This window comes from Pipistrellus hanaki (genome assembly GCF_964339955.1).
Source record: "Pipistrellus hanaki genome assembly, chromosome: 6".
NCBI lineage: Eukaryota > Metazoa > Chordata > Mammalia > Chiroptera > Vespertilionidae > Pipistrellus > Pipistrellus hanaki.
The window spans coordinates 42,671,952-42,696,469 of NC_140508.1; the positions used below are offsets into that span (position 1 = coordinate 42,671,952).

Genomic DNA, 24,518 nt, shown 5'->3' on the forward strand with positions numbered 1-24,518 from the left:
AGCACAATACAGACAATAGGAGTTGGGAGAGAGATGTTGGGGAGCAAGGGCTTAGAGACTGGTGAGTCCTAACAAAACCAGATCTACATGCAAGCAGCAGTTCTGTGGAGGGGCAGCATAAAGAGGCTCCTTTCTCTTGGGGACATGCAGGAGGACCTGTTTTGGGAAGTATTCTAGGCAGATGGCTTCACCACAACACTCTTGAGAGAAAAGAGTGTCTATAGAGTTCCCTTAGCACTGGGTGGGGAGGGGGCACGATTACAAAGTGGGTTCATGCCATTTGGCCTCAGCCTCTAGGAATGTTCCCTTGAAGTGATGTTTCAGGTTTGGGGGGGAAATGCCGATTTAAGGTCCTGTGGGCGATGGCCTCATAAAGTATATAAAACAAGTAGATTGTCTGCCTGCAGGTCATCCCCTTAGCAGATGTGATTTCATCCTGGAGTAACTCCACCTGTCTCATACCAACTTGTGGGACCATCACCTCCCACTAGTCCATGTTCATTCGGGAAGGCAACTAAACTGCAGTTTCAGCCAAAGCAAAGCATAACTCATATCATCATCATCATCATCATCATCATCACACACACAAAAGCTATATTCTAGAGTTAAAAACAATATTGCCCTAGCTGGTTTGGCTCAGTGGATAGAGCCCTGGCCCTGCGGACTGAAGAGTTCATGGTTCAATTCTGGTCAAGGGCTCATGCCCCGGTTGCAGGCTTGATCCCCAGTAGGGGTGTGCTAGAGGCAGCCGATCAATGATTCTCTCTTATCATTGGTGTTCTTATTTCTCTCCCTTTCCCTTCCTCTCTGAAATAAATTAAAAAATATATATTTATTAAAAATACAAAACAATATATAACAGCCCTAGCTGATGTGACTCAGTTGGACCATTGTTCTGCTTACCTCAAGGTCTCGGGTTCAATTCTGGTCCAGGCACACACCTAGGTTGCAGATCCAATTCCTGGTCAGAGTATATATGGGAGGGGACCGGTCAATGTTTCTTCCTCACATTGATGTTTCTCTCACTTCCTTCCTCTGTCTCTAAAATCAATAAAAATAAATAAATATGCTTAAATCTGAGTTTACAACGATACACATAACATAAATTTAAAAAAAGAAAATATTCTTGAGGTGGTTATCAGATACACCATTTTTACAGATAGACAACTCATAATGCATATATCCTTGATGATATTCATTACTTTGGCACAAATGATAAGCTTCTCCTACACACTAGTTTATGAGTCAATATGACAATCTGAATATTCTCGAGTATTTTCAGACTAAATTGAAGCAAGTGCTGATGTCAGGATATAATCCCATCATGTAATTGTGGCTAAAATAAATGCAGGAAACAGGGAAGAGATGGGCACATGTAGGCATTTCTGGCTGAACCGAGAGCCCTCTCGGATGTGTGTGTGGGAACAGGCATTTCATCTGATCACAGGATGAAACCAGGCCAGTGGGGAGCTGCTGGGTTTCCAGGCAGTAATGCCTGTTTGAAAGACTTCCTTTTGTGTAAGAACGAGGGCCACAGCTCTCTGCAGACCAGCCGGTAATTAGCAAGACGTCTCTGCTTCTTTGGCATTCTCATTGTTTCCCAATTACAATATTTTTGGGAACAACATCATACAACTAATCTCGATTTAGTTTTCTGTTATTTCAGAGGAACCTTTCTAAGATTCAGAAGGGGGAAGTTTGTGGGCTCTCACACCTCCAGCCCCCCACCTTTTCTTTATAGATGTGGGAATGGAGGAACACAGAAGCGAAGGGATTTGCCCAAGATGAAACAGAACATCTGGGACAGGACTTGGGCTCCCCAACTCTCTATTAGGCCCCAGAGGTGTTACCATGCTGTGCTCAGCTGTCTGGACCCTACACTTGGGTGTCCCATGCTGGGACTCAGAGTAAGTTTGAGTATGAACCTGAAGGGATATGTTTGTTTTTTAAAATATATTTTTATTGATTTTTTACAGAGAGGAAAGGAGAGGGATAGAGAGCTAGAAACATTAATGAGAGAGAAACATTGACCAGCTGCCTCCTACTCGTCCCCTATCGGGGATGTGCCTGCAACCAATGTACATGCCCTTGACTGGAATCGAACCCCGGACCCTTCAGTCTGCAGGCTGACGCTCTATCCACTGAACCAAACCGGTTTTGGCAGGGATATGTTTGTTATACAGACACAATGAAGTTGCTCTTTACATGACTCTCAATCATTTACCTCCCTGATTACCACAGTCCTGAGCTTGCTTTTGCAGCAGTTGCCAATCCAAGCAGACTTTATGTAAGAAAAAGAATCCCTTGGCAATAGATTTGTATGGCGTTTTGGCAAACAGCTGATGTTCCCAGCCACTGGCCATGAGAGTCTATGGTTGCCACCTGTTCCCAGCTCTGGGTTCAGTGATGTCATGTAAGTAGCTTGAAATCTCCCACAATGGGAAGATTCCACCACAGATATTGGCAAACACTACAAATTGGCAAACACTATAATCAGGGCATTTTCCCTCATTCCCCAATTAATGGGCTTTAAATATTTAAAGGATGAAAATAATCGGAAAGTATTATTATGAAAACTAACATAGGATCTATTAGATAAGAGATGTCTTCTATCTTTTTGCCCCCCTCCCCAGGAATATTTACATTGTGATCTCAGACTATGTAAAGAAAAGAGGGAAACTTGGGGTCCCGCCAAAGAAATGGGCTTTTTTTTCTTTTTTTTTTTTTTTTAATTGCTAGGAACAAAGCTATATTATGATAATTCCTCTTTACTTGTTTTCTAATTAAACTAATTGAATTCAGAGTGTGTAGGGGAAGCACAAGAGACGTTTATCTTGAGGGGATGATGGTCTCAGAGCCAGTCAATCCTCTTAAGAGTGCAAGAGGACAAATCCAGGGATGCCCACTTTGTAGCAGCCATCACCCCACCCCCACCGAGAGTTTGGCCATCTTCAGGATTCTTCTCTCCTATTTTTTTTTTTTTTTGAAAACAAGAAATTAGGGAGCCCATTCTCCTATTTTCATAGCACCTTATGTTAGTCATTATTACAATGCTTTATTTCCCATACCACTCAAATTCAATATACCTCTTTGGCTCTATTTCTGGAATATTTCTCATATCCGGATACTCCTCTGCACCTCCGCCACATTGCAGGCCATCGTCCTATGTTGCTTGGACGGATTACTGAATTAGCCTTCTAACTGGTCTCCTTTCTGCTACTCTTAGCTCCCTACCCTCCACTCCACTCAGCAGCCAGATAATCTTGCAAAAATATAAATCAGATCATGCCACTCCCTGCATAAAACCCTTCACAGGCTTACTATTTTTTACACTTAGCATAAGATCCAAATCCGTGCACTTCTCTAGAACACTTCCCCCTTCCCTATTTCTCAAATAGCCTCATCGAGCACTTCCGGCCACTCTCCTATCTGCCCCAACTTGCTCTGGAGCTACTGCCACCTGGGCTTTTTTTCTCTTTTTGAAACCCTCCAGGCCCCTCCTGGCCTCCCGACCTTTTCTCAGACTGTTCGCACTCCCTGAAATGCCTGACCCCAAATATATACATGATCTTTCTTTGTAATTTTTTCTCATAGCACCTTCCCTTCTCCACAACTAATTTGTTATTATTGATTTACTTGTTTGTTACCCATCTACCTTCACTAGAATTTAAGCTGCATGAGGATAGAACTTTTCTATTGGCATCCAGAATATATGTTGTGCAGAGTGGTGGTTGATTGAATGATTAACTGCAAGAACCTCTATTTTACAGATGAGGAGGCAGGTTAAGTAACTTGTCTATTATAATTTCACATTGCTGTTAATTAACACGAGGATACATTTTTTTTTTTTTTTTTTTTTTTTACATTCCTATAGTCAGTCATCAAGATTAATTCTTTCTCAGGTGTTGGGAAAATGTCAAACTGTTTTTGCTTTCCTTCCCAAATAGTCCACAGAAATCATTTGATCGTTTTCAAAAGCCAGTTGTGTCTGTTCCGATCTTGTTAGCTTCAGCGCCGGCCTGGGTCTCCTCCACCTCCTTTGATGTGCGTTTTCCTGGGATGAGGAGGCCAGCACACTCAGCCCCCGCCTCTCCTCTGAACGGGAAGCAGCATTGTAGGGAATGCTGTTCTCCTCCCAAAGTGGCTCCTGTAATTCTACTGCAGGCCAATAGCTTTAGTTTCCTTTCACAGCTGACAGCAGTTTGATAGACATTTGTTTGTCAATTTTTAATGTACTTTCCCTTTGACCCCTAAATCCCCCAAAATGCTGATCTTATATGACCTGACCCAACTAATTAGCCCCATTTACCCTTCAGATGCTTTCAATAAGGCTCTCAGGATGCTCCCATGAAGGGTCTTCATTCAAATGTCAGGAGCTTACCACACTCACTGCGGGGTTAGCATCCTAAGTTAAAGGAAGAGCTTTAAAGAAACACAACTTGGAAATGTTTAAAGGTTTTCTGAAATGACATGAGAATGAGTAAGCACCACTTGGTACATTTATGCTATCATTCTACAGCTCCAGGAATTAGACATCATCGAAGAATGATGCTGTCAGTTTACAGATGAAGTTATAACAACATAGTATAGTGTCCCAAGGATAGCAGCACTTTAGAGCAAAGAAGCAAAACTTGGGTACATGTGGATTTGTTGTACTTATATTTCTAGTTTTGGTAAGGTTTGGACTTTTTCCATAGTAAACTTTTTTTTTTTTGGCAAACATATTATAAGATTTCTGAATGTGAATTTAATTTGTACAATACCTAATTTTATAACATTCTCCAAGCATAATTTTCCCTACTGTATTTCCCCCATTCAATCTTGTCTGACACAATTGGACAGACAGAAAGTGCAAGGACCCTTTTTTCTTGCATCTGCACTGGAACCTTAGCAGCAACTCCAAGCATAATTTTTGTTGTTCTCCAAATTGCTCATTCTTAAAAAAAACCCAAAACTATATAATATATATATATATATATATATATATATATATATATATATATATATATAATATCTAGTATGAATCAATTGGTTGGAGTGTCATCCCATGCACAGAAGGGTCTCAGGTTTGATTCCTGATTAGAGCACATACCCAGGTTGCAAGTTTGATCCCTCGTTGGGGTTTGTACAGAAGGCAACCGATCCATGTTTCTCTCTCACATTGATGTTTCTTTCTCTCCCTTTTTCTCTAAAATCAATAAAAATATATCCTCAGGTGAGGACTATATATATATATATATATATATATATATATATATATAATTTATTTATTTATTTATTTATTGTGAAGGATAGCACACATAGAGAAAAGTGATTAAAACATAAATTACACCTCAGTGAGTTATTGCAAAGTGAATTGAGAGGCAAGGTCAGCTTTATGGGTGTTGCAACACCTTTAGAAGGATCCTGTCCTTAGTTTAATGCTATACTGTAAATATTAAAATTCATAATTTTTCTTCAACAACCTTTTCCTTGGCATCTGGAAGCACATCTGGCTCCAATTCAGCATCCCTTTGAAAGGAGGTTACACTGACTGCAGAGACAGCCATGACCTTTTCATTTTGTACTAGGCCCCACAAGTGAATAAATAAAACTCTGCCAACAACTCAGAGAAGCTCCCGGTATTCCCCTCACTATTGAGGTAAGAACATTTTCGAATTACCATTGTGATATCTTTTGACTTGGTGTTACTTCAGAAGTTTGAATATTTCTAATTTTATTTTTATTTAAATTTTTCTATTTTTCAATTACAGTTTTACATTTAATATTATTTGTATCCAAGCTGCTATTTCTAATGTAGACAAAAACCTAAGGATGATTCAGCATTTCACAAAATTTCACTAAAAAAATTGAAAGCAGGGACTAGAATAGATATTTGTTTGCTCATGTTCATAGTACTTTTATTCACAATCATCAAAAGGTTAAAGCAACCCAAGTGTCCTTGGATGGGATGAATGGATAAACCAAATGTGGCATATACTAGTATATCCAATGAAATGTTATTCAGCCTTAAAAAGAAAAGAACTTACGATACATGCTACAAAAGATATGAACACTGAGGACATTGTGCTAAGTGAAATAAGCCAGTCAGGAAGGATGAATATTGTATGATCCACTCATGAGGTTCCTAGGATGCTCTACAAGCCTAAGGGCTGATGAAGTCTGTTCTCTGCCTTCATACCTCATCTTTTATCACATCCCCACTACTGCCCCTTGGCTTCCAACTGTCCAAGTGCCACACTTGATAAAAAACATAACAATGTCAAGGAGCCTGGGAGCGGGGGTGGTGTGGTCTTTCTCTGTTGGTGTTTGCAGCCTGGGCTCCTGGTGGCACCCTGACCTTCCACATCTTTCTCTGAAGGGCTCTGGAGTCATGCTAATGATTGGACTAATTGAGACTTTGAAGAAGGAAATCAAAGAGAAAATTCAATTTGCTTTTATTTCTTTCTGGCTGTCCTGAAGATTTTTAAGCAGATATGTGTTCTGTGTCATTCCCAGCTGAAATTCCATGTTAGCCACATTTATAGCTAAAAGGAAAGTATCATTTTCTGCTGCCAGGTGCTAACTAAATATTCTATCAGGAACAATTAGAACATTAAGTTGTTGTCTGTAGAGAGTTTTGCCATCATGGGTTTTCTATCCCTGCTCACTGCATTGAATATGTGCTGCTCAAGACTTCCATAGGAGAGGGGTCACCTAGCCTTGACCGGGTCCCCTCCTCCAGCCCCGCCCACCCTTCACATCATAGAACACTTCTGCTCTGCCGTCTGCTTGATTTCTGTGATCGTGGCCTGGGCTTTTTCTTTTATGGTGTCCAAGTCCATATTCTGAAGATTCTGTAACTGCCCCAGAATAGAATCCTTATCTTCTTCCTCCTCGTGATCTTCATCTACCATTTTCCGGAGATCTTCAGGCAAATCCACATCATCTCCAGCCATCTGGATTTGGTTCTCATCCATTTCACTCTATGTGGAAAAACAAATGCAGAGACAGAGAGACCACTCTAAAACAAGCAAACAAATGAATAAACATTAAAAGGAGCAGGAAAACAAAGGTCTGTTGAGGAATGAAGGGAATGGCATGCCTGGCTGTCTCTCAGCAGAGCCTGAATCTGGTTGTCATGGAGGCTGGGGGTTCTGGTTGAGACACCCCCCTTTCAGTGCACTTGGGTGGATCAGAACCTCTAGCACAGTGGTTCCCTGGACCCAGCAGCCTCACCATCATATAAGAACATGTTAGAAAGACAAATTTTCGGGCTCCACCCCAGACTAGTGAATCAGATACTCCCAGTGGGGCCCAGCATCTCTGTTTTTTTGTTTTTTGTTTTTTTGTTTTTTTTTAAAGTATATTTTATTGATTTTTTACAGAGAGAAAGGGAGAGGGATAGAGAGTTAGAAACATGGATGAGAGAGAAACTGCCTCATGCACACTCCCTACTGGGGATGTGCCCGCAACCAAGGTACATGCCCTTGACCGTAATCAAACCAGGGACCCTTCAGTCCACAGGCCGACCCTCTATCCATTGAGCCAAACCGGTTAGGGCAGCAATCTATGTTTTAAGAAGTCCTCTCTGTTGTGCTGATGATGCAAAGCTTGAGAATCAGGCACCATCAAGGGCTACTAGCAGCCTCAGGCTGTGACTCAGTGGCCCTGGCTGTTATGATTCTGGAGGGTGGGGTTTGGGTGTGAAGTGGCCTGACAGTGCTCCCCCATTTTAGTCATCACTCTTGACTGGAAACTTCTACTTAACTATTACCCCTTCCGTCCCTTCTACTAGATGGGGGCCCCTCCTGGGTGCAGAATCTTGTCAACTTCAGCCTTCCATTCTTGGCACCTGGAAGCACGTCTGGCTCCTACTCAGCATTCCTGACTAGTCACAGTTTGCCTTACAACTTCATCTTGTGGTTCTAAGCATGGCTGTCCCAGATTTCTAAGAGCAGGCCACCTGGTATCTTTGTTTTGTAATGAGAAAGAAGAATCTAGAGAAAAAGTTTCTCTGGGTTGACATCCCCAGATGGCTGCAATGAGATAATTATCTGAGATCAGGTTGTAACAGGTGCCAAACTGGGCCTCAGGGGCAGAGACGATTTAAGAGGTGGTCAGAAAAGCAAATGATAGGAAATATCTAGGTAGAATTGAGGGCCCACCTCGATATGTTGTGACCAGTCTTGAGTTTGTCACCAAAGCACATGACAAATCATATAAATATAAAATGATCATCTTAGTCTTAATCAGACCACATACTAGGTTTGATTTTAGAAAGATTTTGACACCTGCTGAGTCCAAGGTGGAGTTCAATCGGCATCTACAGAGAGCATCCCATCCGACTTGCCTGGTATTTAGTAGTGATAACCATAAACAAATACTGGTTGTCTCCAGGTCCAAATGGTGAGGCAGGATCATGTGTAAACTTGAGTCTCCATCTCCAAAGTGGGTCTCTGAGCATCTTCCCATTCTAACTGACCAAGGCTCCATATTTCTTCAGCAGACCCTTTGAGAAGCTGGAGGCCGCAGCCTTTCCACAGAGCTGCTCTCTGTATTTGTTTCTCTGGGCAGACTAACAGTGAGCCTGACTCTTAAACAGCTGGACAGGAAGCCTCCTGATGACAGTGCCCCAGAGGCATGGTCCTCACACAGGTCTTCCTGGGTCCTCCTGAAGGCCATTGAGAAGGTCCATTCCCAGCATTGCCTCCTGAGGTCAGAGAAGCCTCTCCTGCACGTAGCCAAGCCTCGGCCCCTCAAAGTGCTTAATGGATTAATTAGTTCCTAGTCAAACTGTTGTGGGGATTAATTAGTTAGTTAATCCCCAGGGGTTCTCAGCCAATCCTCTCTGTCAATTTTTTATTTATTTATTTACCGACCCTAGCGGTTGCCTTCCTGCTGATCACCCTCTGGGCAGTTCTGCTGGGAGGAGAGGAGACATGGGATTGCAGCCTGTAGAGTCTATGAGGGACATGTCAATGAGGGACATCTCTTATGCACCCCAAAATAACATGTAATGATTTGAAAAGGCATTCTTGGGAATTCGGACACCCCATCCTTCTAGTTGGTAATAAGATCTCTGCGGATGTCACCAGGCCCTCAGAGGGGTTAGGGGTTTGCACTGAGTCATTGTGACTCCTGCACTCATGGTCAGCCCCATGAGAAGGCCTTGCTCTCTTGGCACCTTACCTCTGGCCTAGGAATAGCCTATTTTTGCTCAATAGGCTCAGCTTTCCTAGAAACCTGGGCCTATTCATTTTCCATTTGTTACTAGGCCCTTAATTCTGGGAGAAAGCCACATAGACTGTCAGACCCAACCTCATGTTTATCGAACACAGAGGATGAGCACTGATGAAGGTCCCAGCTCATAATCTGGCCTTCTTTTGTCCAGGCTGTGGCTCCATCTCTCCCTGTGCGTATGCTTCCCAGACACCTGCCCTACTCTTCAGCCCTAGCAATACTCAGGCCAGTAGCTCAGAGTACTCTCAGGATAACAGAACAGGTGCCGAGGCCCCAGAATGCATTTAGGCAGGGAATTTGGTCCTGGGCAGATAGAGTATGGTCTAAAAGAGGGGTTTGAGCTCTGAATAGGCCCATCCCTTTGGCCTTGCAGAATTCTCACCCCATGTGAAGGGGTGTGGCCCGAGAAAAGACAGCGGGGAATCCTACAGCATGGATCCAAGGCAGTTGGCCCAAGTTGTCCAGTCTAAAGGCAATATTGGGTGCCATGGTTGGTGTGGCTCAGTTGGTTGGAGCATCATCCTGGGCATCAAAAGGTGGTGGTTCGCTGAAACTGGTTTGGCTCAGTGGATAAAGCATCAGCCTGCGGACTGAAGGGTCCCGGGTTCGATTCTGGTTAAGGGCATGTACCTTGGTTACGTGCACATCTCCAATGGAGGGTGTGCAGGAGGCAGCTGATTGATGTTTCTCTCTCGTTGATGTTTCTAACTCTCTATCCCTCTCTCTTCCTCTCTGTAAAAAACCAATAAAATATATATTTTTTAAAAAGGTGGTGGTTTGACACCAGTCAGGGCACATACCTAGGTTGTAGGCTCAATCCTCAATCAGTAATGCTGGGGTCAACTGATCTCTCTCTCTCTCTCTCTCTCTCTCTCTCTCTCTCTCTCTCTCTCCTTCTCTTACTCCAAATAAAATAAGTAAATAAAGGCAGTGTTGGGTGTGGTCAGTGACTGTGGTCAGAGTTCTACAATCACCATCCTTCTAGAAGGACAATGCTGCTGACCATCTATCAGCAGCACAGTTGCTTCTGGTGATATTTCTAGTATTGGAATCAGTTTCCTGGGTTGTGGACACCTTATGCCTAAGGGTAGGACAGGGCCAGTGAGTGGTTAGAGGACAAAATGACATGTTCTGGAGCCAAGACTGGACTCCTGGCCTCATTAGCCCTGGATCCTCAGCACATGAGCCAGCTAAGACCTAACAGGCCAAGGGCCAGAGTCCCATTTATAAAAAGCTGAAGCAGATGCACACTGCTTTCCTGCAGAGATGGCCTAGGACCGTGGAGAGATCATGGGGTTTGGAGTCAGGAGACTTGGTTTGTGCCCCAGTTCTGTCATTTGCCTACTGCATGACTTTGGGCAAGTCAACAAACATTTCTAGTGAGGGCCCCCTCAGAGGATTATTGAGCAGATTGAATGAGACATGTTGTGAAACAGATTTGTAAATGTCTAAGACTGGGACAAACAGTGTCTGTGGTTACTAATGTTTTAGAGGAAGAAGGGCAACTTGGTATCAAGGTCTCTGCTAAAAGGGTGCCTGGGGTAAAGAAGGCATGGACAAGTGAAACAGTATAGGGGTATAGGCCCTTAAGAGAAGGATCTGGGACAGAGCAGGCAATTAAGGAGTATAAGTGGGGTTTTTACAGAGGGCCCTGGGCAGCCTTGACTTCTGTCTAATGAACTGCCTGCCAATGGGACCGTGTCTGCAATACAAACAATGAATGTCTTGTCCAGACTTTCTGCTGCCCACTGACAGATCTCAGGTTGGATATTTTGACACTGCTCTCACATATAGGAAAGGCAGTAATGCCTCATTGCATCCCACAAATATAAGTGCAATTATAGCCAATAGGAATCAGCTCCAGGGAGGGGAGGCTTGGTGCTGAGAACCTAGGCATGCATGCACGAATGAATAAATAAAGGAAGGAATGAGTGCATGAAGTGAACTAGCATACAATTAGGGGATTGATAAGCTACACTGTATTCTTAGAGGTTCTGTTTCAGCGGTCTTCTCATTTCTAGAAATCTTATCAATTTGGGATATTGTTTAATGCAGTTAAGAGCTCATTCTTTTTATGTTGACTGAATTTTAATCTCTTGGTTTTTAACTAGATTTATAATCTTAATCACCAAGTACTGAATGCCCCATTAAAATAGCCCCATATCCTGCCTTTGTTCTTCTATATGATTGATTGATGACTTCTCATTGAAGGATAAGCACGAACCTGGATCCAGACTTCCTATGCCTTGGCTTTTGATCAACTGCCCTTCATCTTGTAGCAGACTTGATATATAATGACAAATTGTCATAGATGGTTATATAGTCAAAATGGTTATATATATCAAAATGCTAAGCATTCATTAGAAGCATTGTTAGAGTCTAGTCAACCAGTGTGGTGTGTAAGCAACCACCAGTGTGTTGGATGCTAGGTAGCTTTAATTTGTTTTGGGCTTATCTATTTTGGTCTACCTGATACCAGGCAGCTAGGTTAATGGCTTTCTTTCATTCTTTCATTTTGGTGATCTAACATTTGATGTTTACATATTTGTGAGGATCATGGACTTCAACAGTCACTTGTCTTCATCAACCACCCCTCACCGCCTCTAGTCCTGGTGACGGCAACCCCTGGTTCCTGTTCTGCCAGAGCTTAGGTGAGTGGGAATATAGAGAAAAGAATACAGCCAGTCAACAAACACCTCCTTAGAAAGGAAAAGCGAGCAAAGTAAGAGGGATCTGGGACAGGCCAGAGAGGAGTAGGCATGAGGATTTTGGGGACCAGACTCCTGAAACATTCATCCTTGTTCTGACCAGGGGATCTCATATTGCCCTGACATTTACAGACTGTGTAACCGTGGGAAGTCTCTTTCCCTCTCTCAGCTGGTGTTCTTATCTATAAGGGTGGGTGGGAGGGTAAGCTGGGAAAGCTGGTATGGCTAAGAAACATGTATTACATTCCCACTGTGCAGCACCAGGGTCCCATGATTCTTTCTTCCCTTCCTCATGTCCCCTTAGGATGTTCAGTCCACAGCTCTTTCATGGGGGTGAGTAGAAGGAGCAAACTGAACTGGGGTAGGATGGAAGGAGAAGGAACAGAGGGCCTTGGCTGCACCTCTGATGGCCTCTTCATCAGCCCGTCCCCCCTCCCCCCCCTCAGCCCCCCAAACAACTGCTCAGAAGCAGGAGGTTCCAGAGTCCTGCTGAGCAGCCCCCAATTCAAAGGAGGAGGGCAAAGAAAGGTTCACAGAACCATATTTTTCTTTAAGAGGCAAATTTTAAATTCAATTCTAATGGAGCTTTCAGTGTGATACAGTACTTTGAAAGACAATTCTATTGATACCTTCTACCTTCATCTTTATTCAAACTGAACGGTGCCCTTAATACAGCAGACAAACACCAGGTGTAACTAAATCATGGAGCTCAGCAGGGGGCATGACATTATTTTTCAGTGACTAACTAGATTGACAATTCCGTTAATAGGATTAGGGTTCATTGTGGAACTGTTTTCTCTTATTAATTTGGCTTGACTTACATATATATCTTGAATTGGCTAGGAAGAGGGGGGCAACTTTGTTTTTAGACATAATCTTGTGGCTTTATTTAAAATGTACCACTTCCTCTAGTTGAAGAAATATGGCATCTTAATTATAATGTCAAAGAGCCTTTGCATTTTATACAGAATTATAATTTTGTATTATAATATTATGGATCACAAATTCAGATTTGTTCTTTACATGAAAATTTATTTTAATATAACTCTCATGGCAGATAGATTCTTTCTGCTGTTTCTGATACTTTGTTCTTTGGGTATGGTTTCTCCCCGCTACCTCCTCTCCTTCCCCCTAACCCCCTCCAGCCACAACCTCTTTTTACCAATAACAACAATCATAGTAAACCTTTTGCATGTAACTTTCACATGCCAGGATCCATATAAGGCATTGAGATAATGATGAAAAACTGAGCCCCTTTTCTTTAAGCAGCACAGTGTAGTTAGTGAGAATATTGAGGGTGGAAAAGGCATAAGAGACATGAACTTAAGTATTACAGGAGCAAGGAGGAGAGTGGTAGAGAGAGGTCTTGGAAGGTTCTGGAAGAAATGGCACTAGACCAAAGTCTTACAGGAGGGAAGGGGACCACAAGGAATAGGATATAGAGAACAAAGTGGGAGAAAAGTACAGTCCAGGCAGGGAGTGGCACAAGGCTGGAAAGTCAGGAGCCACATAATGGGGCCAAGGGTTGTGACTTTATTCTAAAAAGTCGTGATTAGACTCTCTCTCTCTCTCTCTCTCTCTCTCTCTCTCTCTCTCTCTCTCTCTCTCTCTCTCTCTCTCTCTCCAGGATCAGATTTGCCTTTTGGAAACCTCCCTCTGACGTTTTAAGAGGAACAAGACTCCAAGTTAAAAAGCTATTAAAGAGCTATTAAAATAAGAGGTGAGGAATGATGAGGCCTAAACTTGGGATGGAGTTGAGAATTGTTTAGGAGATGAAATAGTGTGACATGGTTATTTGCTGGAGAAGGGTTAAAACTTCCAGTTTTGTTTTTTTGGTTTTTTTTTTGGGGGGGGGGGTGCGGTAGAAAAGTGCAGGGGATGAGGAGCTGGCCAGGGTGAAGCCACCAGGAAGCCCTGTTTAAGGGATAATGAAAGACTCTGTTCTGGAGATGAGGTTTGAGGAGCCCCAAAGAGAGGTGACAATTAGGGAGATGGTGTGGGCTGGAAGTCTGCACAGCAACACACTCATAGATGGTTGCTGGAAGCAACAGCAAAATGTAGCCATCTGGGAAAAATGTTTGACTGGAGAGGAAAAAGAGCAGATAGAAGGAGCACCCTCCAAATTTGGGGCAGGTTAGCCATGAAGAAGATGGAGGAGAAATGGTTTGAGGAGAATGAGAACCAGAGGGTGGTGTCCAGAAGCTGAGAGAGGGCTTCAGGGAGGAAGAAGTAACCAGTGCCCAACAAAGCAACGAGAAACAAAAAGATAAGGGAACCATTTGACTGAGTGTCTGAAGAAGGAGTTTCAGCAGAATGATGGCCACCAGACCGTTAGGGAGGACACCTAGAAAGCACGTTTATTCTGTGTGTTTTCATTGGGAGAGATCCAACTCCTTTATAAAGGAGAAGCCAATAGAGAGGAAAACCTGAGCATACAGAATTAATGGACTGAGATCCAAGTCCAACGTGAGCATCACAGCTTGCCATAGCATCTGAGGCCCTCTAATTACTAGTGATTGGGACACCAGAGGAAATCAGCAGAGCGGACGTGGACATGAGCACTATCATGGCCGAAGCATTTTCTTAGATGTGCTGCAGATGCTCATCTAGTAAGTAATGACTCCTTGTGTCATTACTATTGTACAATAAAATGTGGTCCTCAGAAGATGGGTGTGACACATGGGACTGTCACTGGACAGTAAGCAATAACCTCAGAGAGGAGGCCTTGTATAGTTTGTCTCTTTCTTGCAGCCTAAGTTCCCTTTCCCTACTCAGCAACCTGGAGACAACATTATTTTCCACAGAAAACACCTGCCAAACAACTTAGAAAATATAGTGTTAATTCCTCAATGTGACATTGTTATCCCCGAAAGCTCCTGGGAAGACAAATTCCTTAGGTCTGCTCTCTACTGGGCCTGCATAAAGTGGCCCAGAACCGCCTCCTGCTGGCTACATGACCACGAACAGACGTGACCCCGAGGAATTGTGAATGAGGCACTCAGTTGTCCCTTGTTAGCAGGGGAACATGTTGAGTGTGTCCAGCTCCTGGAGGACTGTTGATATTATTAGTGTGGGGGCTTGCCCACCATGGACTTTATAAGATGGTCCAGAGCTAAGAATTCTGCAAACCTCGAGGGAGGGGAAGGTTGTCATTAGGAGCCCATTAAGGCCTGGGTGACCTCATCCTTCTGCCCCACACCCTTTTTCTTGTTGTTAGACAGTTGTGTTCAGTTCTCAACTCTATCATCCTGGGTGCAGAAACACAGGTTAGAGAGGTTGTAGAGAGAAAGGGCATGGAAAATACCAGGAGCATAAGGAGACTCAAGGCTCAGTTGGTCATAGTAAAATTTGTGGACTTGGGGAAGATCAAATGAAACTCAATTTACACGAGTTTTATGATTATGAGCGTACACCTACATCATGTGCTTTTCTGTAGATAAAAAATAAGTTCAATAAAAAGAGAAATGACACCCAGCACTGGTATGAATGAGCCAAAGTGCCATGGCAGCTCAGGAACCCACAGCCCCTCTAGGAAGAGACAGAGGAAGAGGAAGTTCCCCAGATGTCCCTGCCTACCCCAAAAGTTACTGCTGACTGTTAATAGCAATACCATTTGCCTTACGGATGACTTTTGATCACCATTTAAAAAAAAGTCATCATACTGTACATTACAGCCCCAGGGCCTATTTCCCTTCTAAATGAAAGTTTGTCCTCCTGACCCCCTTCACCCATTTTGCCCACCCCAACCCTTGCTTCTGGCAACCTGTTCTCTCCCTCTATCAGTTTTGTTTTTTTTTAAGACTGCACATATGAGTAAGATCATACAGTAATTGTCTTTCTCTGACTTACTTCATTTAGCCTAATGCCCTCAAGGCCCATCCACGTCGTCACAAATAGCAGGATTTCCTTCTTTTTTATGGCCAAATAATATTCCATTGTATATACACCATGATGATTATTTTTAACTGCAGCAAGGAGATAAGTAATCAATTACGTACGTACAGGAATCAAGGTGCCCCCATGAAGGAGATGTATGTGGTGACTTAGGCATCTGTTGTCCCATCTCCACCCTACCAGTTCCTCACCGGCCCAGGCCTCTGTCCACCTCCTGCTGCGTTAGGAGGGTTACCTTGGCCAGTCAGTCCCTCACACCTTTCCCTCCAATTCACTGGACACGTTGCCATGGTATGGAGCTTTCCTAATCACCATGATGCCCCTGGGCACTGCCTAGCCTTCCAGGGTCTCCCTGGCCCTCAGGGTGCATCTAGGAAATGAAAACCTCTAAGTCCCCATGGTTTTCAGATGGCACTCCAGAGTTCTTCTGCAGAATCAAAGGTGGACTTAACATTACATCCAGTTCCATAGTAGTGGCAGCATGAGCCCCTCCACATGCAGGGACTTGACCCAGCCTGAGATCAAAGCATGGCATTCAGGCCCTCGGAAGTGGCTATTGCACTCATCTTTCCCCTAGTCATCTCCTCTCAAGGCTGCATATGCCAATTTCACAAGTACTGCCAGTCTTTCAAGACCCCTGACTACCCTGGTTGCCGTTGGAGAAAGCTAAATCTCCATCCTGGCATGCCGTGCATGGGAGCCCGCTGCTCAAATTCCCCCTCCCACCTGCCCCACCCAGGTCCCTGATGCGTGCTGCCACCTCTTGCTTTGTGACAGCTGCTCCTAAGAGGGCCCGCCAGGCTCTTCCAGGCTTGCTAGCACAGTCGTTTCAGAATAAAAGAATGGACTTTAAAAAATGACCCTCAGACATGTATTTCTGTTCCCCAGCAGCACCACTGTCCCTGCTACAGCCCACAGTTCCTGCAGAAGAATGAAAACAGTCCCAGCGAGGGTGCGTTTCCCTGGGGCTGCCCGTGCCCGCTGCGACTAGGGACACCAGGGGGCGCCAGGGGCCCGGATTCCCATCCGGCGCAGCTGTACAGACAGGAAGCCGCAGCCCGAGGGGGTTGGGTGTGAGGGAGTGGAGACTGGAGAATGTGGCTCTCCCCCAGCGCCCCTTTCTAGCCGAGAGGCTATAGAAGGTCCTGCTGCACCCAGAGCCTCAATGGAGCGGATGGGAGGGGAACTGCAACCTGTGTCAGCCACGAGGCAGAGGAAGTGCCCAAGTGGGGGCTGGAGGCAAATGCAAAGTACTGCGTTGAGGTTGGGGCATTCGCCACATCTGGGGATAACTGGACAAAGTGGAACATGATGGATTATAACTTCCCCACCCCTCAAAAGCAGCAATTGTATTATTAACTATTTTCTACACCATAGGCAAATTCGTGAAGCAAGAAATAGCTGGATGTTTATTGTGTTAAGAATGCCTCACCTTTGGAAGTCTGTATTTTTCTCTGAGATGAACTCTGAGGCACGCCCTCTCTGCCTTTTTTTGTGTAAATGAAGCATCTCTTTCCATCCTAAAGGGAAAGAATAGAAGAAAGGATCAGAGGGTGTAGAGCTAAGGAATTCAGAGCCCAGCTCAGAGGAGCCAGACTCGGGCTACACCTTCCAGTCCCATTGCCCTCAGACATTTCTAACAAGCTCCTGAGTGACTTTCCAGCCAGCTCAAACATCCAGACCTGGGGCTGCTTTGGAGGCACATGGTATTGGGAATGTAATATAAAGCCATTTCCCTTCCTTGTCACTCCCACCCCCATCTCCCAGGGGTGTTCCCTTCCATTTGAAAGGAGGCAGCCCTTCAAAGTGAGACTGATTGTACACTGCTCTGGAGACCACCTAACTGGACTTGTGACTGTGCTGGTTTGAAATAAATTCCCTTGCTTATGATCCCGACAGAGGCAGACACCTTTGGGAATATCTGCAAAGTTCACAATACCGCCTCCCCTCCACAGAAGTGTATTACTGGGGCTAAATTTACATACCCCTCTAGCTGGATTGGATTGGACTAAACTGGGTAAATGAAACTTCTTCTCTGGGAATTTGGGTGGGACTGAGGAAGTGGCTGGAGCTGGGGGCTGGAGCTGTGACAGGTGGACACGGGTCACCTGGTCTGGGTAACAGATCGAGGAGAGAACTCCCTGTTGAGAAGGAAGAGCAAAGCTGCCTTGTGAGTTAGAAGCAACAGCAAGGGATGGAAAAGAGTGCTAGTGGCTTCCCAACTGCTCTCTGCATCTCCAGTTAGGTCCAGGTGGGGCCTGATGGGTTTTCTGTTCTTGGGTTTGGGGAAGCATCTTTGCATGAAGCACTATTTGCATTAAAATAAAGTGTTTCATTTTCAGGTGGCTAAACTAATTTCTATTCTCAACCGCAACTTTTGAAATCATCTTAAGCATGATGTGGAAGGCTGACTGCTGAAAGGGCTGGGTCTGAAGCACTCAGATTACTAGTAAACTGCTCAGTGGGCAACCCCTGAACCGACTGCCCGCCACAAAATGTCTGGCCTGGCATAGGCAGGAGGGCATGCTGGGTTCAATCTTCTCGTTTTGGAGTGGGAAACAGAATAAGCAACTTATCTAAGTAACTTATCCTGTGGCATGGGCAGAAGCAGGTTTTCTTGTTCCAATATGTTATCATAAAAAATTTCAAACATACAGAAAACAGACTCACCATCCAGATTCCACAATAAGCATCACTAAGACATGTTTTATCATATATCTATCCCCCTCTAACCATTCATTTACCCATCTTATTTTTTGATGCATTTCAAGATTGTAGAAATCAGTACTCTCTTCCCCACTGCAACATGCATGGCCATTAATTATAGTTATGTCTTTGTTTATAGTTTTATTATCTATTTACCATGTATCTATCTACCTATCCTTGTTCTATTGATTCTGTTTCTGTGTATAACACAAACTCATTTAAAGATATAAAAAACACTGTCACCTGAGCACATTCCCTCATCACCTTTCCCAGGCAACATCTACTGTGTCCTTGTCATCATAGATTGGTTTTGCCTGCTCTAGAACCTCACCTATGCATTCTTTTGTGTAAGGCTTCTTTCATTCAACATAGAAAACTTTAGAGATTTACCCAAGTTTTTCATTTATCAGTTTGTTCCTTTTTATTACCAGGTGTATTCTACCATATGGATATATCACCTTTGCTTATTCACCCTGCTGCTGATGGACACCTGGGCTATTTCCGATTTGGAGCTACTGAGAATGAAGCTGCTGTGAACATTTTTGTACAAATCTTTTTGTAAGTAAGTATATTCATTTCACCTAGGTAATATCTAGGCATGGAGTTACTAAGTGATAGGGTAATTTGGTTATCTAAGTATAGTTTTATTAGAAACTGTCAGACCTTTACCCCAGTGGTTATATTCTCATACAGTCATCAAGCAGAAGAATTCTATCACATTTAGGCCAACTTTTGGTACTGTGTTATTTTAATTTTAGCAATTTTGGTATGTGTGTAATGGTACCTTACTGTGATTTTAATTTTCATTTCCATGACAACTAATGATATTGGGCTTTTTTTTTTTTTTTTTTAATGTACTCATTGGCCATTAATATATCTTTGTGAAGTATTCTTTCTCTTTTTAAAAAGTACATTAAAAAAGTATATTTTTATTGATTTCATAGAGGAAGGGAGAGGGAGAGATAGAAATACCAGTGATAAGAAAACATGCCCCACATTGGGGACTGAGCCCACAACCCAGGCATGTGCCCTGACCAGAACTCGAACTGTGACCTCCTCGTTCATAGGTTGATGCTCAACCACAGAGCCATGCTGGCCAGGCTAGAAATTATTTTTATATTCTAGATCCCAGTACTTCATAGACATGTTTTGCAAATATTTTCTTTTTTCTTTTTTTTTTTTTTAAAGTATATTTTATTGATTTTGTACAGAGAGGAAGGGAGAGAGATAGAGAGTTAGAAACATCGATGAGAGAGAGTCATCGATCATCTGCCTCTTGCACATCCCCTACTGGGGATATGTCCGCAACCAAGGTACATGCCCTTGACCGGAATTGAACCCGGGACCTTTCAGTCTTCAAGCCGACGCTCTATCCATTGAGCCAAACCGGTTTCGGCTGTTTTGCAAATATTTTCTATATTCGCGGCTTGCCTCTTTATTTTCTTAATGGTGTCTTTTGATGCACAGAAGTTTTTAATTTTGACATCTAATTTATTACTTAAAATTTGTATGGTAATTGCTTTCAGAGTATTGTTTAAAAAATCTTTGCCTACTAGATATTCTATGCTTTTTTCTAAGTGCTTTATAATTTTAGCTTTTATATTTTGGTCTGTGTTGCATACCAAAGTTCAAGTTATAAGCATTACTATAGTAATTATTATACCATAGCTAAAATAAAGGGACATTTTAATGTAGAGACATGGAGGGATAAGCAGATTGCTGTTTTATTTAGACTTTTCCAATTGTTTTCTGTTTAGGTATAAACCTCTTTCAGTATTAATCTTATCAGTAGTGGGGGGGAAATCTGAAGATAGAAGTAAAATAAAAACGAATGTGCAGTAGAGTGCATTGTTAAGTAGGTTTCAGTTTACAATTAGTGAAGTCAACCCCACAACTTTTCTAAAATGATGAGGACAGGTTTAGAAGGTTTCTATTTACTAGTATTCATATTAATGATTGCATGTACTATGATGTCTATAGCTCTCTCTACATGAAACTTGTGATGAACCATTTTGATGCTCACTTTTTTATGTTGTATTTTTGGCAATGAAGCTCTTGAAAACTCAAGCAATGGACTAGAAGTCATGCCTCTTGCCATGGATAAGCAGGCTGGTCCCATTGTCTCATTAATTTTTCTTTCTTTAGATGACTACATAAATTTATAATATTCACACACACACACACACACGCAAGTAGTTGGCAAATAACCCAATTCAATAAATAAAAATACCATTTGAGTGTTTTGGTCTTTGATCTGTCTAGAAATAAAATTAAGGAAAACCAGGACATTAGTTAATCAAACAGATGCCATATCTGTGAGCAGATTTATTACTGGGACATATTAAATATTTTACAAGGTCAGGTGTATAGTCTAAATACGTGACCATTTTGCCCAACCAGTGTGGTGTGGTGGTTGAGCATTGATTGACCTATGAACCAGGAGTTCACACGGATCAATTCTCGGTCAGGGCACATGCCCAGGTTATGGGCTCATTCCCAGTGGGGGATGTGAAAGAGGCAGCTGATGAGTGATTCTTTCTCATCATTGATTTTTCTATCTCTCTCTCCCTCTCCCTTCCTCTCTGAAATCAATCAATCAATAAGTACCTGACAATTTTCCTTTTATAAGCCCACTTGAGCTGAGAATTTGGTGCTATTACTCTATTTCTATTTCTTTATTATACTTGTTTGTTTTTTTACATGCCATAGGCAAAACTAGACAATATTCAAGGAATGCTGCTTTATTATTTCCCCCTAAGTATTATCTTAGCATCAACATCACTTTGTAGTTGTATTTACTTTTTAAAGCTGACTTTCACTTACTGCAGAGCTAAGCATAATACCAGTCTAAGCCATGATTTCTTTCAGAATAATACAATAGACAAGGTTTCCTTTCATTGTAGGCCTTTGAACTTAGTTTCCTCCAGGTCATTAACCTTTTCATTTATAATCATCTTAGCAATAGGACTTAGGCAACTCTTATGTAACTGATCGTTATCAAAATAGCCATAGTGGCAAAAATATTTTTCTTTTGTTACATATACTGAACATTTAACCTCAAGATCAATGTTTCAATTCTTACTTGATTACTAAAACACTCTTAAATTGATTCAACCTTGAACTTAAAAAAAATTACATATAAATTGCATTGATTTAAAGATCAGTCTTTAGTAGTGAAAAATTGTTGTTGATATTCACATTCCATAATACCCAACTAAAATATAATGAATATTTTTATTTTTTATTACATTTTATATAGCCATCAGAATGTCAGTAATTTTTAGAGGTATATGGCTGAAATAGGGGTGTAGTATGATGATTCCTGTAGTTTTCTTTAAAAGTTGTTCTATTTATCTATCCATCTAACTAATATATCTATAAGCAAACATGTCACAATATCATATACTCTGGCCAGTGGGACTCAGTTGGTAGGAGCATCGTCCCATACACTGAAAGGTCATAGGTTCGAATCTTGTCAGGGCATGTGCCAATCGGTTTGCCTGCAGGAGACAACAGATTGATGCTTCTCTCTCACATCAATGTTGTCCATTCTCTCTCCTTATCCCTCTCTAAAAATATCAATGAAATTATCCTTGGGTGAGGATTTAAAAACTATATATAATAGGCATATATGGGTATTCATTATACTGTTCTTTTTCCTGTGTCTTTAAAATTTCCATAATATACAGCCCACAAATTTATTCATAGTCTGAGAAGCAAGTCACATTGTGCTTTCTAAGCTTTTATTTGCACATGTGAGATCAAGATGGCTGTACTCGATGTTCTTTAAGGCCCTCTTCCAGGTGCCAAGTCTGAAGTCTTAACATTTGAAAGCTTTTTATGTGCTAGGAGAATGAAGTTCAGAAAACTGATAAAGATAGACTCACATTTTTTTAAATGAGAATATTTAAATTGAGGTTGATTAAAACGTGCCTGGATCAGAAAGTGTTAAGCTGCTTAAAAACGTCATATAGATTCACTTTTTCTTCTTCCTTTCTATTCATACAGGTAGGATGCTACAAAACTGTCACTTTAGCAGAACACTTTTCACAAGGTTGGAGGCAGACAGCACAAGGAAAGGCATCCACAGGGCAAAGAGAAATACTGGGGAGCTGGTGAAGGTAGGGCCGGCAGGAACTCCGGTTGGTTTTTAAAGGGAAATGAAGTTGCAGGTACTCACTTATCCTCGATCATTTGCTTCTGATATTCCTCATATTCCTCTCTGGTCATCCCTTGAGCTGCGGCAGCATCCGAGGGCCCTCCTTCTTCTTTATTTTCTTCAGACCTGCCACCAAATCCTAAATTCTTTACCTGGTTACTTATCATAGTTTTCATAAAGAAAGCCATTGTTTCTGCTCCAGAAAGAGAAAACCTAAAACTCAGACTAAATCTGAAGAGAAAAAAAGACAAACTCTCCAAATATCTTCAATGACAGCCACGCCTTTAAGAGCAAAGGGCTTTGCAGGGCCTCATCTCCTCAAGGGCATCCTGATGGAGAAGAGAGGTTTGCGGCTGTAAGCTGGATTAGAGGCGAGCTACCTTGGATGCAGAGGCAGATGGTTCAGATTATGGAGGCCTACAATCAGATGGAACCGACTACTTTCTGAATTAATACACTAAGCTAATTTCAGACGGAAAAATCCTTCCCATTTTCGACCCGCCCTCCTCACCCATTTCTAAATTTTATATTATAAGCACAGCAGGGCTTACATCCAGAGTTCTTCAATTAAATCAGTCTGACATTATATGGCTGTAGTATAATTTCCAAATTCTAGCCCAGAGCATATGTCCTATTGAAAAGTGAGTCCAGTGAGACTCAAAACCCCAAATGCTCATTAAGCAAAAATAATCCTTTGATCCATCATTTTATATTATTGGACTTTGTGCTATGCAAGGATTTGCCTTTGGTTTGCTTGGATTCTGTCCTGCTTCAGTGGTTACTGTGTCCCATCTATCTATCTATATATAAAAAGCCAGCGACCGTAATGCCATAACAACTCTAACAACCGGTTGCTATGACACTCACTGTAGCTAGTGAACCAGCCCACATCAGGGGGTGGGGCCGGCCAGCCAATCTCCCTCGGCCCCTCCCCCCCAGCAGGCACGTCCCTAATCAGACTCTCCCATCCCAATCAAGGGCAGGGCCAGCTGGCCAAATGCCCTCCATTCCCCCAGCCCCATCCCTGATCACCCACTCTCACCCCAATGAGGGCTGGGCTGGCTGGCCAACCTCCTGAAGTCCTTACCTCTGTCCATCCCCACCCCAGATCTACCCCCTACCCTGATCAGGGGCAGGGCTGGCCAGCCAACTACCCATGGCCCCTCCCCCAGGCCGCTGAACCCCTCCCTGATCAGTACCCCACACCCCATTTGGGGGTGGGGCTGGCCAGCTCACCACGCAGAGCCCCTCCCTACTGCAGGCCCCGCAGCCAATCAGCCCCCCAACCCCAACTGGAGGTGGGGCCCACCCACCAATCGTCCCTAGCCTCTCCCCCCAGCCAGCCAACCTCTCTCCATCTCCTCTTCCCAACAGGCCCAGCCCTGATCCACAATTGGTGCCGGCCAACCAGACCCCACCCGTGCATGGATTCGTGCACCTCTAGTACATAAATACTTAACTGTGGCAAGTCTAAAGGGACAGCCAGTGGGTCCTTATTTTACATCTGGAAGGTTCTCTCAGCCTTCTGCACTGAAATGGTGCACTCTTGCATGGAAGTGATGCTCCCATCCAGAGGGTAGGGACTTATAGGTCACGCCATCACTGTGTGATAGGTCGCCTTTTCTTACATTCAGTCCACTTCCTGGGTGCTCTCTTTAAGTTCAGTGGTGTACAGTACTTGGAGAAAACCTTTGAAAATGTCTAGTCATGCAGCAGATTCTCAATGGTCCTGGTTTTCCTCAGTCAAGGGAGGAATTGAGTACGGCTAAGACTTTAATCTACATTAGTATCTTTCTAATTAAATCATTCCAAAGCAGGGGTGAGGAGAT

At 43.0% G+C, this 24,518-nt stretch overlaps 1 protein-coding gene across 1 annotated transcript; it reads right to left on the minus strand.

Annotated features, from left to right (window-relative positions):
* Positions 1 to 5,927: 5,927 nt before the first annotated feature.
* Positions 5,928 to 23,109, minus strand: CPLX4 (complexin 4). The gene is made up of 3 exons (XM_084887059.1): positions 22,711 to 23,109; positions 17,257 to 17,344; positions 5,928 to 6,965 (listed from the first exon to the last, which is right to left on the minus strand). The coding sequence occupies exons 1-3, from the start codon at positions 22,875 to 22,877 to the stop codon at positions 6,738 to 6,740; spliced, it is 483 nt and encodes a 160-aa protein (XP_084743185.1). The 5' UTR covers positions 22,878 to 23,109; the 3' UTR covers positions 5,928 to 6,737.
* Between the last annotated feature and the right edge of the window lie 1,409 nt (positions 23,110 to 24,518).

Excerpts from the sequence above, each read along its gene's own strand:
- CPLX4 (XM_084887059.1), bottom strand. The coding sequence starts at position 22,877 with ATGGCTTTCTTTATGAAAACTATGATAAGTAACCAGGTAAAGAATTTA. Across the intron at positions 17,345-22,710 it reads AAGCAAATGATCGAGGATAA|GATGGAAAGAGATGCTTCAT; the intron begins GTGAGTACCTGC and ends CTTTCCCTTTAG. Across the intron at positions 6,966-17,256 it reads AAAAATACAGACTTCCAAAG|AGTGAAATGGATGAGAACCA; the intron begins GTGAGGCATTCT and ends TTTTCCACATAG.